Source organism: Neocloeon triangulifer, unplaced genomic scaffold (genome assembly GCF_031216515.1).
Source record: "Neocloeon triangulifer isolate White Clay Creek 2 clone unplaced genomic scaffold, ASM3121651v1 ptg000002l, whole genome shotgun sequence".
NCBI classification, from domain to species: domain Eukaryota; kingdom Metazoa; phylum Arthropoda; class Insecta; order Ephemeroptera; family Baetidae; genus Neocloeon; species Neocloeon triangulifer.
In genome coordinates this window covers 6,297,872-6,315,743 of record NW_026775545.1, presented here as the reverse complement: position 1 = coordinate 6,315,743, position 17,872 = coordinate 6,297,872, and the positions used below count along the sequence as shown (strand labels likewise).

At 36.8% G+C, this 17,872-nt stretch overlaps 2 protein-coding genes across 4 annotated transcripts in view; one reads left to right on the top strand and one right to left on the bottom strand.

The window, feature by feature from the left end:
- The window catches only part of LOC132205247 (elongation factor-like GTPase 1), a 69,139-nt gene that overhangs the window by 46,282 nt on the left and 4,985 nt on the right, over positions 1–17,872 (top strand). The gene's annotated exons all lie outside the window — the stretch shown is intronic.
- On the bottom strand, positions 7,594–16,087 carry LOC132204794 (protein giant-lens). Its single transcript, XM_059633567.1, has 4 exons — positions 15,926–16,087; positions 8,820–8,990; positions 8,486–8,692; positions 7,594–8,251 (listed from the first exon to the last, which is right to left on the bottom strand). The coding sequence occupies exons 1-4, from the start codon at positions 16,046–16,048 to the stop codon at positions 8,045–8,047; spliced, it is 708 nt and encodes a 235-aa protein (XP_059489550.1). The 5' UTR covers positions 16,049–16,087; the 3' UTR covers positions 7,594–8,044.

The window sequence follows — 17,872 nt, the reverse complement described above, 5'->3', positions numbered from 1 at the left end:
TTTATTTATTTTTATTAAATTTGCCATTTTTGTCGCATTGAAATTCGTGATACATACAAGTGGTTAAAAAATAAGAGGTCCAAGGGCAAAAAACTTGCCTAGGATTTTCTAGCAGGTCATTCAGTCGAGTTTAATAGAGGCGAGGAGGATCGTTATGCAAATCACGCTCCATTACGCAAAGCAGCCGCATCTCAAATGAGCATCGCATTGTAGCTCTTATCTGCCAGCTGTCCGTCGCTCTCCCGACGAGCGTGCCTAAACATATATGCACGTGGTACATATTTTCGTGTACATCATATCCGCGCAGAAGAGTGCTCTCTGGCAGCATCTGCACTCCCAGTTCGTGGGAAGAAACGCCACATTCCTCTGGAAAAAAGAAATTCGAGTCGCTTAATGAATGAATAATTACGCTTGAAAGGCGCGACAATCAGCTCGATTTTCCTTCATTTTCTCACCAATTTACCACGTGTCACGCCATTCACCGAGCAGGTGAGGAAACCCAACTCCCTCTGTTTTATTGAAAGAGTTGCCGTCTCAAGGAAGTGCAGTTTCATAACAGCAATAATGCATTTCGCCTCTCAAGATTGCTAAGTGGCCCGTTGAGGTGACAAAAGTAAATAAAATACAATATATCGTCTTGAGAGAATAAAAGAGCAAAAAGTAGTTCTCTATTTTCATTAAAACGTCAACCTGAAATTGCGCTTGTTAGTTTCGTCTGATGTGAAATAATAATAATAACTTACAGTAGAGTAGAGTGAATTTTGTGTATAACGGAGAGTGACCAGTGACCTGATGGCAAAGTAATGACTTGCAGCGTGGGAAGGAGACCAGATTTTAGATAAAATTCGCGATTCATAGAAATGCGAAATTAATTTTTGTATATTATTATTAAAATTCAAGAAAAATGCACAAAGTGATGGAAAATGGAATCAGAATCGGTGGCAACAAAATTAAAACGGATCCCGCTTTGGTCAAGAGGCTATTTTTAATTTTATAAGTTTTAACATAATCTTCTGTGCTAGTGGAGTGCATCTTAGTCCATCAATTCAATATTTTCCTCCAAACAGTTGGTTGCTTTTTTCAATGTAAAATTTAAGTATTAATTTGCACAATAAAACAACGCAAACAGTAAGTTTTTTTCTGTACATTATTGTTCTGCAGGTTGCAGCAATTACACAACAAAATTAAAGTTGAGAATAATTCCCTTTAATAAATATTACCATTAATCTTTTGGCACAGATTTTTATTAATTATTCTGCCAAACGGAATATTAATTGCATTAGAAACCTTCAATCACAATTTGTATAAAATTATTTTAAAAAAATTGGTTTATTAATTGTCTTGATTACTTTCTATAATCAGAACTCTATTGAAAACTGAACAGGATGCGAATAACTAACAAACATCGAAACACAATAAATAATAATAACGAGCGACGGTGCAAAAAGTTAAATCTCGTTCATCACGGAAACGACAACGGGCGAAATGAGACGTGTGTGTTTATCATATGGATGGATGATGAATAAATGATTTTTATGCGTCGCTCGTCCGGCTCGAGTCTGTTCATACAGTTCCCGGGCTTATTAGGTTAATTGGCCATTATCGGAGCTTGTGTGGGTTTGTTGAATGCAGAGAGCGAGCGCAGTATGTAAGCAGGCAAAAAAGCGTGCGGTACAGTTAAGCGTAAAACGCAAGGACGACAGCACACGGCGCGCAAAAAAGAGCATCCGACAGAGTTCAGTCGCACACGTTGGGCGGCGAAAAAAGTTCAAGCCGAACGAAAAGACAACAAATCACCACAAACGTGATGACAAACGAGTGGAAAAATGAGGCGTAAATTATATATGACGAAAGGCAAAGAGTGACGCTTGGAAAATTTCCTTTGTTTTGATTGCTACTTGGAACTCTCCATTAGTTTTATAGGCCATGCGCAATGGGTCTTTTTTATTTAAAATTTTGTTTCTTTGACCTGAATTTTCCCTCCGACATTTACACTGTAAATTAAAAATTCCGATTTCAACTTATTTTTTTTTGTACAAAATTTGGAAAAAAATGTTTGATTAAAAAACAATAAAATATAAAATCAAAGTAATCCTCATTATTTGGATTCTACCGTGTATACCTTAGGGAAGGATATTTACAAAATTAAGGTAAAAGAATTTTTCAGCGAATAAGGAAATAAGTTTCTGGATAAATATTCTTATTATGTTATATTAAAATCTGGCTTGTAAAATACATTTACAAATATTTAGGGACAATTTTCATTTTTTTTTTAATCTAGTTAATTTGATCTACATGAACCTGTTTGTAAAAATTTGCTGCCCAACATTCTGTGTCAGTCGTGCAGTTCAAATTAATCCGAAAACGTGGCACTTCGCACCGACCCGAATTTCACGCTCTCATGTAGTATTTACTTCATTATTCGTCGCCCCCGAAGCGAAATTCGAAAATTAAGACGTGAAAATTCAATGAATCGGTTTTCATAAAATCACGACTCGCCTCTCCAAAGACAATAAAAAGAGAAGAGACGCTTGATAAAAAAAAAAAGCTAGTCGTGATTTTTGCGTCTCACGTGTAATAAAAACAACACTTGTGAGAATGACCCGCCTCTTGCATTTACAAGAGCGAGAAAATATTTTTCATGCTGGCCCATCCAGTTATAGGAAAATAACACACTACATACACATGCATCTCAAATTTCGGTCGCACAAAAAAACGGAGTGCTCAATCCTGGTACCAGCACAATTACTCGCCATACAAATAAGATAGCTTTGCATATCAACTGTGCTCTAGAGATATATCAAATTTCTCTTTGGGTGCAAGCAACCGTCGTGCTAAATGACTGAAGTTAAATGTGTCAGTTTGATTGTTAAAATTTTGACACTTTTAAACCCAATTCAAGCCATTAAATTTCACTTTGAAAATAATATCCTTCGACAGCTAAAAAAAATTAGCAACGGAGTAAAAATTACAAATTTATTTCATCATTTTAAATTTCAACTAATTATTGAGACTGATTTTATGTTGTAACAAAAATTTTGAAAATTCTCCTTCCCCTCCAAACAAATGTTTTTCTTTTGGTGTTAAATGCAACAATTTGAAAAAAAATCTTCACACATTATTTTGGAATTCAGTATTTGAGTTTTACGTAAAATTTACAGATTTTGAATTTTTCAACCAAAGAAATTTACAATTAATTGTTACCACCTTAACTTTAAAAGTTTAATGGAGTAATTTTTTGATCAATGAATATCAGCAGCTACTCAGCACACGCCCACATGCCACTTTTTTCTGTCAAGAGTGCCGCCGGCAATTTTCATCACGGTAGCTGCCGAACTTGAATGTAATTGATTTGCTTGATTAGAACCGGGTCGTGAGAACCAACCCGCGATTTTTCTCACTAAACGCGGATTTACATGAAACACAATTCCCACTCAAAAACCTTGCATTTGAGTTGGCTGTTTTTTTTTCTATTCTGCGCACGGCTGTGGCCATAAAATTGCTTGGAACAAAGAAAGTCAGTTACATTTCATTTCAATCATTTCACATCTAAAGTTCCAAACTACTTTTCCTTTTTGGTCTAATGCCAAAATTTGTACAAAGACAGTAAAGGGGATTTAATTTTTTTGCAACTTTCATCTTCAATTAAACAAAAAAAAAAAATTGATAAAAACATTGAAAGGTATTAAAAAATAACAAATTAATTTTTTTATTTTGTATACATTTGAATCGAATATGAAAATTATTAATTTTCAACAATTAAAATCTGAATTTTTTTTGTATATAACTAGGCAATTTAAATATATCACTCTTTCAGTTGATATTTATTTATTTTATGAGAGTAATAAAAAAAGGATTCTGTGTGAAAAAACTAGGATGTGATATATTTAATTTTTTTTATCTCATATTGAATAAAAAGAACTCATCTATATTTAAGCTTTATTCTTAGCTTTTTTTGTTTTTACTTTTTTTAAATTTTCGCATTTGATTTTCCTTCATTTATTGCCCCATCTGCTTCTTTCCTGTATTCTGGCGTCAACAATGAGCCGCAGCTGTGCGCATCCTTTCCTCTTCGTTACAATTCCGCGCACAAGCAACTTTCAACCAGCTTTCGTTCGACGACTCTTATTTTCCCATTCAACTCGCTCGTCGCAATTTGTTATCAAATTGGCTGAAATTTCTATTGCCACTGTACGCGCTCCAAATTATTATCCTCTTTCACGAGCTGATAAAACCAAAAACGAAAGTTGCGCGCAGAAATAAATGAAAAAAGAGAGGCAAACGGGTGAAATTGCCGAGCATGTGGGCCATCGCGGCAGATGCATTATTCATGCGCCGTGTATCATGAACTAACACTTCTCTTTGCGCAAACAAACATCGAAAGCAAAAATTAATTTATGGTCTGCAGAATTCGTGAAGTATCCAAGTTGGTCTAATTTAACATGCGTAACGAAAACATCATAAGAAAAAAATTGTTATTAAATTTAAAACGGACGATTAGTTGAACTGATTAGGCCTGAACTTTTGATCGTTCAAAACATGTTTTGATGTAGATTTGTTCTTCTCATTTTATCGCCTTGCTTATCCGCAGAGTTGGAAAAAACTGTTTCCACACTGACTGCACCTGATTGATTTTTTACAGTAAGCATACTTACGGACCGTGATTATTTAGCTTAATTATGTACGATGCTGATTCTGTATAAAGAACACGCACAGTACTTGCTTCAATGATCATTCATTCATCAGATCTTGCTGAAATGCGGAAAATGCAGATTGGAATTTAAAAACCGTACGATGGGAATCTATCAGTCAACATCAGAGTTGGAAGTTTCTAATAATTATTCTATTGGCGTTGCATGAATACTGACCAATTAAATCATTTTAATTTGCTTGACAATTGAAAATTGGCTTGTTTTTCCAATCATATATCTTTCTTTAAAAAATTATTATAGTTAATAATTTTTTGTATGAGTTCACCAATTAAAACAGACTCTCAATGGTATAAAATATAAATTAAATAATAATCAATTATTCTTGCTCAGCTTCTGCGTCATGAATTGGTTATCATAAAAATTTGTTTTCATATGTAATTAGTTTATTCTTGATATTTTATTGTTTGCATTGAATATAATTTAAATTTAAAGAAACATGCACAATATGTAGATTTTTTAGCAGAAATGTATACATTTATATTTTAATCTATCAAAGCTGTATATTATTATAAATGATTTATACTTTTTTATGGATTTAAAAATTAAGTTTAATAATAATAATTGTAAAAGATGAATTATAACCTTCAAAATAAAAATACTTTTATAAAACAGAATAAAAATAAATTAATAGTAATAATTAATTAAATTCTTTAATGAAATTAAAATAGAAGTTGATCAATGATGTAAGATGTAAATATTAAACTGCATAATAGTTTTGTAATTTTCTGTAAAATATCTGCTTAAAAAAATAGCATTCATTCTGAAATAATTGAAAAGACTATTATTTGACCCCAATTAAGTGAAGACGTGTGTGCTCAGGAGATAAACGGCACACTTAATTTGCTTTTAATGCTTGAAAGATTGAGAGAAAGGGTTGGAAAACATTCGTTCGCGTGTGCACTTTGCTGGCGGCCGATCAGCACAATGAACGCGTATATCGGAATGCAATCACTCATTTTTATTTGCACCCAGTGGAATTCGTCCAAGAATGCCGAGTGCCGTTTCTCTTCGCGTTGTTTGTCTCTTGTTCTTTCTTTCTTCATTGTATATTAAAAGCAAAAAGAAAGAACAAAGAGGACATGAAGAGAGCTGGACGCATTTTTGTTTCACCAGTTTTGGCGAGTGACGCTCTTTATTATTTTTTGCAGAGGGCCATTGTGTACGTCTTGCTTTGTTTACGTGTGTTTTGTTAATTAGAGAGCTAAGTGTGCCGTATGACCACAAGGCGGCGGTCCAAAATCGATTCGTCACACCCTGGCCCGACCCCCGCAGCCTTTTCAATTAAAGACCCACTTTTGCCGCAAAAGCTACTTTGACCAAACGGATGCATCTCAAGGTGCGTTATCAGACGATTCAATTAAAGAAGAAAAAAAAATGCTCCGCCGAGCGTTAAGTTTTGCACAAACAAGAGGATTTGTTTTCCACGGTGTTACGTTTAAACTCGCCTAACGATTCCATTAAACATTAAATAATAATTTCCAGACAGGCGAGCAAATGCCCATTCCGTTGTAAATTGAATCTTTGGAATATATTTAATAGAGCTCTGACCACTTTTTAAAACATTAGAAAACAATATCAGAGATCCGTGAAAATGCCTTTGTAAAAAATCACACAGTAAACGGGATTATTTTTTACGGAAATTATTCATTTCACATCTTTTATCCGCATTTTATATTGAAATAAATCTACAAAAAATGGCGCAAATTTCACTCTTCCCTGACTCGCATTCAGACGTGGACATGCACAAATTCATTCTACGGGAAAATTGCCACTCGAACTTTTTTACTTTGGACTGTGATCGATTGTATTTAAAGCTCTCACGGATGCAATCTTCTGTCTAAAAAGCTGTAGTTCTGCCTGACTTGGAAATAAATGACAATGGTCAGAGTGGATCTATACAATTGAGTGTGAACATTGGCTTTCGTGCTGGCAAATTCTTTAGCTCGTAACAGAGTATCCGTTTTGTTTCTATTCTCACCGAGGCCACTCAGCGGATAATTAAAAACAAAAAAATTATCGATTTTTTTTTATCAAATTCTAAATAGTTCTATAACTGAAATGAATTTTTTGCCTGGATGCTTAATAAAATTTTTATTAAAAAAATATATTTATAAAAATCTCATTCATTAAAATCAACGGTGTAAAAGTAATTATCTTATTTTACTTCATTAGAACGACAATAGTAATACAAAACTATTAATCTGGTTCTCAAAAGGAAATTGAATGGAACTAAAATAAATTATAACTTGGAATTTTCAACGTAATTAAATTGTTAAATTATTTTTTAAGAACATTAAAAAAAGTAATCAAAATAACAAAAATGTCGTATTTGAAAAACAAACATCTCATATTTTTCGTTTTAATATTTTCAAAATTAAAAATTGCATACTCTGCATTAATTTTACCTGACTGAGAGAGTACACCTTGGCGCCATCTCTCGCGTTTCTAGAACTGTTCTCAGGGTATTGCTGCGTTAGTCAGCGCCACCTGTTGCCAGGGTCGGGTGCGGCACCCTCGCAGGCCTCGATTGACCGCTCCTGAGGGACGGTCGTTGACCCATCCCGCTTTATTTTCCTCTTCAACTTGTCATTCACTCACTCATTCGGTGCCTTGGCCAAGCGAAATGAAGTGAAGCTGGTGAAGAAGGAATGGACCTGAGATGCATGAGTCATAGAAGAAAGAGTAACAACACCTGATGCTCAAACAGCCGGGCAAACTCATGATCTCAGGTAGCACTCAAATGGCTGCAACAGCCTCGGTGCACTTGTCCGGCTTCGTGTCATCAAATCCTTTTTTTGAAGTCTTCAATTTATTTAATTTTCAGTCATAATCAGTTATTGTGTTGTTCATTTTTATAGGAAAATAGAAATGAAAGAAAAAATTAATTTTTGTACAAATGTCAATTTAGTAAAAATTATCAAGTATAGCACATGAGTCTTAGCAAAATACATTTTCAGCTACAGTCTATGTACACAAACTCGAACAGGCAATATGTACATACACAGTTTGTTCAGGGGTGGACACATAATTTAAAATTTAACAAAACAAAGATAAGTAGACAAATAAATTTACACGATTTCTTTCTACAATGGAATATATATTAACCTACAAAAATGCAAAAATGATCGAATTCGTTAATTAATATTTAAAAAAAAAACTCATTCGGAAGACGGAAGGAAATTCACTAACGCCCACCCCCGGAAGGTATAGTAGATTTTACACCTGAGGCTATGGCAATCACATGGGGGCCCCGTTTGTACTAGGTCAGGTACGCTGTGGCGGCAGGCTCACCCTCAGGGTCACCATCAGGTTCGCCCTGGGGATGCCTGGGGTCACGAGGGCACGCAGTAGCCACTGTAGGTGCGGATGGCCTCCTCTGTGTAGCTCTTGCCAGCAATGACGCCCGCCTCTCGGTGGTGCCTGGGGCAGTGGTGGCCGTGTGGGCACTGGCACAGTGAGTTCAGGTTCACCTCGTCCACCTCCGGCCGCTTTCGAACCGTGAAAAGTCGACAGGGCTCCTTGCGTTGGCAGCGTAACCTCTGCAAATTTCAATTGAGAAATTAGTCAAGGAAAAATAAAATTTAAATTTAAAAGTCAAGTTTTCACTTTCTTTTAATTGATATAATTTATGATCGGTTATAAATTCAGGTTACATGAGCTCTTGCAGGTGTTCAGGTTTTTTATAATTAATTTGTCAACACATAAATTTTCCCTCTATTTTTATATATATATGTGTAACTTGACTCTTTAGGAGAGAAATCTTGAAAACTTACACTCTGAGGCGAGCAGGCGAAAGAGTATTGATATCCTAGGCCTTGTGGCGTCTGGTACGTTTGCCTCTTGACCAAATAGGCCACAGAAGACTTGGGACAGTGGCAGTGCATCACCTGCTCGGTTATGTTGTCTGGCGACGTTCGCAACGTCCACGTGTAGTCGCGGAAGAAGCGGCACTTGGGCAATTTTTTCGTTGGCTCGCATAACTGAAATTACGCAGGAAAAATTAGATTGCTGTTTTCTTCTATTATAAATTAAAATTGTCTTTCGTAAAACAAATATTTATAATAAATATTAATTAAAAGCAAAAAATTAAAAAAAAATGAAAATTACCTTGAAAAGTCGCGTTTTGTCAGTAACAGTGTGTCCGTCCGAAGCGTCCAGTGACGAAGAGCATGACGACGACGGACACCTGCACTGCTTCTCCACCCAAGGAGAGTCGTAGAGGTCAACTTTACTGCAGACAGCCCACGGACCGCATTCCGGCAGATCCTCCTCTTTGCTCTGAAATCAAACCAGAAAATTCAAAATTAAAATCTTTGTAAATCAATTAAAATAATTTTTTGACGCTTCGGGTTTATATTATTGACTAACGCAAGTTCTCGATTTAATTTTAAAGATCTCGGTGGATCTCGGGTTGTGGTGACAGACACGTCGCCTCAAACCTTGAGTGCTGTGTGTCTACGTCAAAACAAGAGGTTAGTCAAACGGGCCAGAGATAAATTCGCCCGGCGGTCGGCGCGGTTTGACCGGCCACGAGCAGGGGTGTCCGAAAAGAAAATACTGCTGCATATATATTAAAGAGCTGGTTGGGAAACCGGAGCCGTTTTTTGGAGGCTGCTGTGGTGAGCACGTGGTTTGCGGCTGGACCGGCTGGTGGCTGGCGGCTCGGGTTTCCTTCTCGCGGGTTACAGCGACTGCTGACTCGGTCAGTTAAGGAGAGAGATAGGGCTCGTCGCGAGCGTTTAATGCATTTGCCTGTAAAGGAGTCTGATCGGTCGTTTCCGCTCTTTTTGTACGCTGGCCATTGAGAGGCAATTTAGTTTAGAGACGGACGGACGCGGCGAACGGACTCTCGCTCATGCTACTTTTAATGCCGGATCCTGGGGGGCAAATTAAGTGCATGCCCGACTGGCCGGCCGGCCGCCTTTTCGAGACTTAATGCGAAGGAAATTGCTTTTTGATTCCACGTTTTCTCGAGTTTTCTGGACTTTGACAATGCATATCAGGAAGAAAGTCGTTTTAGAGTTCCATATTTGGCTCTGGTTCATAGAAATTCTTAAATTTGAGTTTGGTGTAAGTGTTAATAGCTTAATTAAATCAACTTCATTTTTACTCCTATTTGTTTAATAAAAATGGAGTCAGTATTGAATTATATTGTTTACATAAAATCTTTATTATAGCTTTCTTAGTAAAATTAAATGAAGAGGCTAATAATTGGAAATCGATTGGACAAACAATTATTAACTTTCTTTCAAGAAAATTGTGACACTACCAGCTCACTATAACTAAATAAGCTTGAAATTAAATATTTTAAGCAAAATCTCAGTATAGCAATTAAGATGATCTCTAATTAAACAAAAAATATTGTATTGTTTAATATTGTTCAAGCTGATGCGTCTATATTGAATGTGCAATAATTATTAACTTTTTATCAAATCCTGATTTGGTCAAAAGTTATTTAAAAATTGCCATAATCAATTCAATTCCAATAAACTATTTACTGCTGTGTATGGAGTCTGATAAATCGCAAGTTTTGGTAAATTTTAAGCAATGGTGGTGGAGTTTCATCCAACAATTCATTATTTCCCTCCCAAAATATATTTATTTTAGTTATACTTTTTGTTAACATTTATTTGCGGAAAATAAATATATCTTTAACACGCGTTTTCATAGATTTTATTGTATTCTTTGAAAGGGGTGCTTTTAAATGAGACAAGTGAGATTTTTGGTCGACTTAAATACAATAACTGATAGTGCAGCTTAAGTTCAAGTTTGATTTTTAAGCCATTTTAACCTGATCCCACTTTACTGCTCAAAATCCGTGTTTTGACGATCCGTCACTTTCAAGACGAAAAATCAAGCACAGATTCAAAGAAAAAAACTTTTGACGCGCGATACCATCGACGCGTGCAGCATTTTTCCTGCGTTTCGAGGAAATTCCAGCAGCGTCCGGAACGACCGAGCCAAGGCCGTCTTCCAAGTCAAAGCCGCTTTGACAAAATCCACCCATTCATTCATTCGTTCGCGGGGTTGAGCAACCCTGGCCGCGAGCTGTAGTGAGTGACGGGCCCATTGAGAGCTTCTCTTGAGGATCCACGTCGCGGCTGCCGCGGCTTGACCTCGCGCGCGCCGCGCCCGTCAATGAAAACAAAAGCACTGCAGCTCAATGGACTGCTGCTCGGTAATATTTATAGGCTGACTGTGAGTGAGGGCACTCCTTGTTGTGACCAAAGCCGAGGGCGCGGCCCGTCTTGCCATATTCCCTCGGCAGCCACGCTCCCAGTCTTGAACGGGCGCGCTATCGAACAGCCCATCTCGCGCTCGCCAAACGGAAATTTTGTATTTTATTTTGTTTGTCCGGCAGGCCGAGATCATCGATATGTTTTAAGGGAACCGTTGTTTCGTTCTCCTCCGCCCAAATTGTAGTAGAATATAAAAAAAACGGTCTGATGCGTTTATAATTACATACGGAGAGACCTAAACTTTGGCCGAAATAGAATGAAAAAAATGGTCATAAAATAAAAGAGGCTGCTGCTGGTATTGATTTCTCCCTGCAATTATTTATTAGGGGCTCCCTTTTTATATTCCACACCTGGGCCTAACCCGGACCTTTGTGGGTTTAGGCAAAAAACCAGTTTTGTTTTTATATATTTCAACCCTTTCCTTGTTCTCCACGAGCTATCTCGGTTCAATCTTTTCTTTCTCTCTCTTGACCGGAGCTATACGATTTTTTAAATATTTGTTTTCCTTCGCCTATTATATATTTTAACGCGCAATTTTTCGCAGACTGAGTCACCTTTCTGGCTACGACGCATTTGAAATAAAATGCTCTTTTAACCATCGGTTGTGTTGCGAGAGAGCAGATAAATAATAATAATAATAATAAAGGAAGAAAAAATCCGCGCGCGCAGAGATCTCGAAAGAGAAACTGGAATAGGACGCCGCGCACTTTGTATTATTTCACAATGGAATGAAGAGCGGCCAGGCATTCTTCTGCTTCTTCTTATGTGTGTGCCCCGTTGAGAAAAACGCGCGCGGTCTTTTTATGTAACACACACATCCACACTCTCTTCTATCGCATCCTTTTCTTCTTGAAACCGTGTACGTGTGACGGCCGGCTATACTATTCAAGGAGTGCTGTTGAAGAGTGCTCTCGAGATTGAGAATGTAGTAATCGGTTTGGGAATACAAAAAGAGAGACTGCTGCATCTCTGAAAGGGTCAAAATTTCCTTTGAATTTCTTTAATACATCAAAGTCAAATGCTTATCATGATTCAAAAATGTATATTTTGTGAGAAATAGAAAAATTGATTTAAAAAATGCATTTAAATTTTAAATTTAATCGGAGCTAAAGATTAATTTCTTAAGCAGTGTAAATATTTTTTGAATCTTTCAATTGATTTAATTTTTTTAAAGATCAGCAAATATATTTATTTTATAAAAAAAAAAATGTGTGTAGAATGCGGATGTTGAGAAGAAAAATTTTGTTCTCTCACCATCAAATTTCCGGAGTGCAAGGTACTGCACGCGGCAGACACATCAGTTGTTCGCAACAATTATTATTATTTATTATTTCGCGATCTGCTAATTACACGCGCCGCAGCATTTCCTGCCTGCTGTGTATACGCGTTTTGTTTTTATACATTTCACGACAAAATATAATATATAAAATGCAGACGCCGGCTGACAAGAAACAAGCAAAGAGTTTGTTATATGTCTCGTTTGCGCCGGATGCAGGACGCGAAAAATTTCTCTATTCCGTTTTTCCTTTCGAGTGCGGCTAAAAGAGCGTTGGCAGTAAAGTTGCTCTTGATGACGAGCAGGTTATTTTTACAAGGAAGTGCGCTGGCGACTGCGCTGCTGTTGTGTTATAATTACGCAATTCTGCTGTTCGGCCCAAAAGAGCAGACTCGGCAATCACGGCGTTTCCACCTGCATATACGGCCAATTTAAAGAGGCAACGATCGGCAATTTCGCTGCCAATTTAGCTTCTCTGGCAAATCAATGGAATATTATTGCTCATTCAATCGGATTGTGCCTGGCCTTCACTTTTTAAAAAGGGAAGGCATATTTGTTATAAATTAACAATTCTAAGAAGTGAAGAACTTTTTAACTTGACCGTTTTGAATTCTGCGTTTTTTGTGTCTTTTAAGTAATTTTAACAATTTGATAAAATTAAGTCGTGATTTAAAAAAAAAAAAAAATTGCTCTGTTATTGGTTATAATTTAAGAAGCCAATTCATTTTATGAGAAGAGGAAATTTTAATCATAAACCCAATTTCTGACCAATAATATGGAGAAAAAAATAATATATATTTAAATTTAAATTAAAAGAAAAACCTGATTTTTAAATTTTTAAATTGTATTTTAAACGCATCCTCCACAAGCTCCAGTTCTCTCTGCTGATCTGGAGTAGAATCTTAACGGAAACTCGCGCGGAGCCGTGAACCCTGCTTGAATAAACTCCTCGACTCAACACTTTGTAGAGCGACCGGATGGAGAAGGACAAAATGCAAGCAGCAAATGAATAAAAAGTACGCGTAATACAGAGGAAAAAGCATAATGTATTCGGATGGAAAGGGGCCTGGCGATGGTGAATGGCTGCGCGCGAGATGTGTGTGTGATTGATGCTGCACGCTTTTTGTGCAGCAGGAAAGGAAGAGATGAGAGAGAAGCTGGAGGAGGAGGAGCAGGCCGGAGGAAAACAGGTGGCTGGAGATCGAACGAGCGAGCGAGCTGGCCAAGCGCTCTCTCACAAAAAAATCCAGAGCAGGAAGCAGAAAAAAAGCAAACACGCCATTGAGAAAACAAACACAAAAACAATCACAGCTCAACCCATTCAACGAACGGCACTCGCGACCACGGCTACAGCAAAGAGCGACTCCACCATAAGTTTTGTTCCAGCAGCGGCACAAGCGAGACACTGAGTTCAGGGGACAAAAAGTTCCCAAAATCACAGTGTCCGGAACGAAATTTAAATGAAAAAAAAACTAAAGTAAGAATGAATGGAAAAAATGAACTTTTTATTTCTCTCTCATATGATCGCTTCTTTACAGAAAAAAATTGATATTATGCTTGAATTAAAATTTGGTTTTTTTCAATGATTTTTTTTAATTCCATCCACTATTTACAATTTATAGATTATTCAATTGCAATCATTGATATCCCTTAAAAAATTTGCTGTAAAAATAAAAGGGAATCGAAAGTTGTGGATGAATAAAAAACTATCAATCTGAGTTTATCGGAAATAAAAGTGCAGCCTAATATCTGATATATGGCATCAGGCAGGACAAATAAATAGGCGCGCGAACAGAGGGTGCATTGATGCTGGAAAATGTGGAGCAAACAGCGTGGCGAGAGATGGTAATAATAAATAGCAGTTGGGGCAGACATGCGAGCAACGCGGGCAAGTGGGCGGAAGACTGCATTAGCCCGAATGAATGGCTGGGGTGTGATTTAAGATTTCGAGTGAGCAGGTAGCGTGAGAAGGCAGGTGTGTTGCTGGCACACGCAGCAGCTGGCGCGACCCGTGGGAACGAGACAGGCCCCCGCGGGGGCGGCACCCACCCCACCCCACCTGCTGCCCCAACGTTGGATATTATTGTGTGCAGCCCAAACAAAACAGACGACAAACGCAAAAACATATATAAGCGGCGCTCTCTGGAGCAATCGCGAATTTTCCTCCAACGGTTTTTTCTCTTTCATCGTCCCCTTCCTTATGTGGGCAGCACACGGCGGTTGTTACTAAAGAATTTCAAATCGAATCATCTCGCGCAGAAGAAAAGTTAAATTTCCAAAGAAAAATATTAAAATTTTGCATGTTTTCCAATAAAAATTGTTCAAATTATATTATTATTTTTTTTTTTAATTTATATAATAATGAATTTTGGACATCTATAAAGTTATTCATAAGGGTTCATAAAATTTGAAAGTGAACAATCAAGATAGATTTATGACAAAATTGAAACTTTGTTAAAAATTTAATTGGGCAACTGAATGCAAAAGACGATCTGCAGTCTTTTATCTCGTGCATATCCATGCTAAGGCAATTTTAATTTTACTGTATTTTTTCATGGAAATTATTCCTCTTTAATGTTTAGGTAAGATTAATATAAAGGAAACCACAATAATATGTTTGTAAAAGAACCATCAGTAGACCCCATACACCTCATGATGTCAAATGCGTTTTTTTTTTCATGTATTCTCCACCAGGTTAGGCCCATACTTTAAACTTTTCTCAACAAAAATTTGTAGTTTGCTAAGTTCAATTAAAATTTTTGGCAATCAATTTCTGTTATTAAAATCTTGGCATTAAAATTTGCTGCAAATTTTTATGAAAATAATCATTCATTTCTATTTCATTTTTTTCCATTAGAATCCCGAAGAAGCCACTTGAAAGGGGAAATAATTAATTAGAAACTTCAATTGTTAAAAAAAATACTTCGCAAGTTATTTAATAAATTAAATACATTTTAGGGATTAAGGTATGCTATCATGCGTCAACCTAGAAATATCAGACCGAAACAAATAATTGTTGTCTTGGTTTAAAAATAAAACCTGAGCTTTTAAATTTATTTGCGTAAAAATGCTTGTTTTTGTTATTTTTTAGCATTATCAAATACCAGCAGAATGTGAAAATTAACCGTTGTTATGCATTAAGAGGAATTTAAAAATAAACACCCGCATTAAGACCAGCAACTTTTTTTAATAATAAAGTTAGCTCGCATTTGTGGAGTTTCATAATAAAAAGCAGGCCAATAATTTGCCATTTTCAAATAAAGCAAAACTTTCTTAAACCTTCCAATATTAATTACTTCAGCGCTATAAAACTTACTTCCAACAGAAATAAAAAATTTTAATTTCAGACGCACATTTAAATCTTTTTCCCACAATTTGCATCACAAAATTGAGAGACTTGTATTTTTTAAACTTGTTTGCTTCTTTGAAACAAGATTTGCCTCCGGAGTTGTACCGGAAACAAGCAAAGCTGTGAGAAAATTGCGTTGCCGTTTCGCAAATCGCGAAGAGAATTCCCTGGTCGGCGTGAGGAGGCGGCAGTTTGGCGCGCTGGACCGGAGCAGAAAGAAAGAGAGAGAGAGGACCAAGGTGCGCGCATCCTCTCCAGATGATGAGGCGCGCCGAGCGCGAAAGCGCGACAAGTGGCTCTTGCGGGGGGACTTGCGGGAATTGGGGCTGCGAAGGCCCCGAGAACTCACCCCGACTTGGAAGAAGACGCGAGCGTTGGTGTGGTGGTCGTCGGCCGGGGGCTGGAGGAGCATGGGGAGGCGGGAGGCGGCGACCCCGGCCCCCGACACCAGCAGCAGCATCAGTGGCAGCATGGCGCGCGTTCAACTCTCTGACTGCCTGAGCGATACTACTGCACCCACCTCATGAATGACTGGGCGAGTCCACTCCGCGCCAGGGGCGGACCGCTCCTTCCATTCATCCGCACCGAATCAATGAACCCGCGCGCCGACGCACTCCACCTGTCGGCACGCACCCGCCGAAACCGCCGCCGACCCCCTCCACTTGCTGATTTTCCAACCAATTTTTAAACTAAATTTGCTAAGAATTATATCACTTCTGCACCATTGTTTTTTCCCCAATTGTTAATACCAAATATTAGCATTGCAAAAAAAATCTGCTTAAAAAAAACAATTTACTAGCACAGACTGTGATAAAACTTCCAGTATCAAAGAGACGATCCTCCGCAGTTTTTCACTTTTATATAATTTAAATTTTGACTTCACAGTTTGAAATTTTATACCTTAGAGTGACGTTTATTTTTGTATACGTATCACCGGCATTATCTTTACTAAAATACGTCAGTTACACATTAAAAAAATGAACGATTGAAAATCTAACTATCTATTAATCACTATTAATTAACTTCTACTCTAATTATAATTGCAAATAGTATGTTTTAAAACAATTATTTAAATGAATCCCCAAACATAAAATACTAGCTGGTTTCTCAAATCATTATTAAAATGTTTTAAATTTGTATTAAAAACTATTTATTTTACTATCCTCATTTTATTGTTTAATAAACTTATGAATTTTATTTTATTTTTTCAATAAAATAATAATAATTAATAATTAATATATCCACAATGCCCGAGGTAAACATTATATTATCATAGATAAATCTTATTCTCTACCTGACTTCGCATTGAAAATGAAAATAACCTGTTATAAATTGCAATGTAAATTTTTGTTATGAAGTTTTTATATATGTTAATGAAACCTTTCGACCCTTCAATTATAACTGCGACAATAATAGTTAAAATTATTCCCTAAATCAATACGATTTTTTTACATATTTAAGCGAGCTAAAAGTTGCAAAATTATTTTGTACGCGTATGATTTTTTAGAACAAATATATAATCTAAATAACTCGTTTTTCGTTATTCCTCATCAAATATTATTATCAAAATTTGCTACGTTCTCATAATAATATATCATAACTGCAATTTTAAATATGTTTTTTTAAATTTCCCCATAGTGAGATCAAGCTTCAACTAATTTTCTTTCACTTAAATATCGTAATAATCCCTGCTCAGCATCTCTCCAATCTACTTGGCAATCTCCCTTCCAAATCTTGCATAACGATTACTTTTTTAATGTATCCAGCCACACTATTATCAGATCACGAGTCGCTTGCTCAAAATTTATGATAATCAACTCTCGGCGCCGAACTGTTTTCTTTTTTTCGCCAGCAAATAAATAACATCATGTTGATCTCCTCCCATATCATCATTTATACACCATTGAACGTAAAACATGCACGTGTGCGTTTATCAAAATGCTACAGTGTTTAACATTTTAATTGCCCCGCAGCAGCAAGTTCACTTTTTACTTTTTATCCGTTCTCTGAATAAAAAAAATTGCACCGAGATGTTTGTCTCAACGCATAAGTTGTAATTACTAATTTTTGCGTGTGTTGAGCTTTTTTATTCACCTTAGAGATGCGCCAGCCGGCTGGTGAAGTTCACCATCAATTTCCCACAGTCGCTGATTTTTCCTGGAACTTCATAAATAATTTATTCTATTGCGCGCGCGAATAGTATGAAGAAGAAGGAGAAGCGGCGCAGACGGACCAGATGGGCCCATTGAATAAAAGTGGAGCAAATTTTGCCTCAAAAACATAAATCGTTGATTGT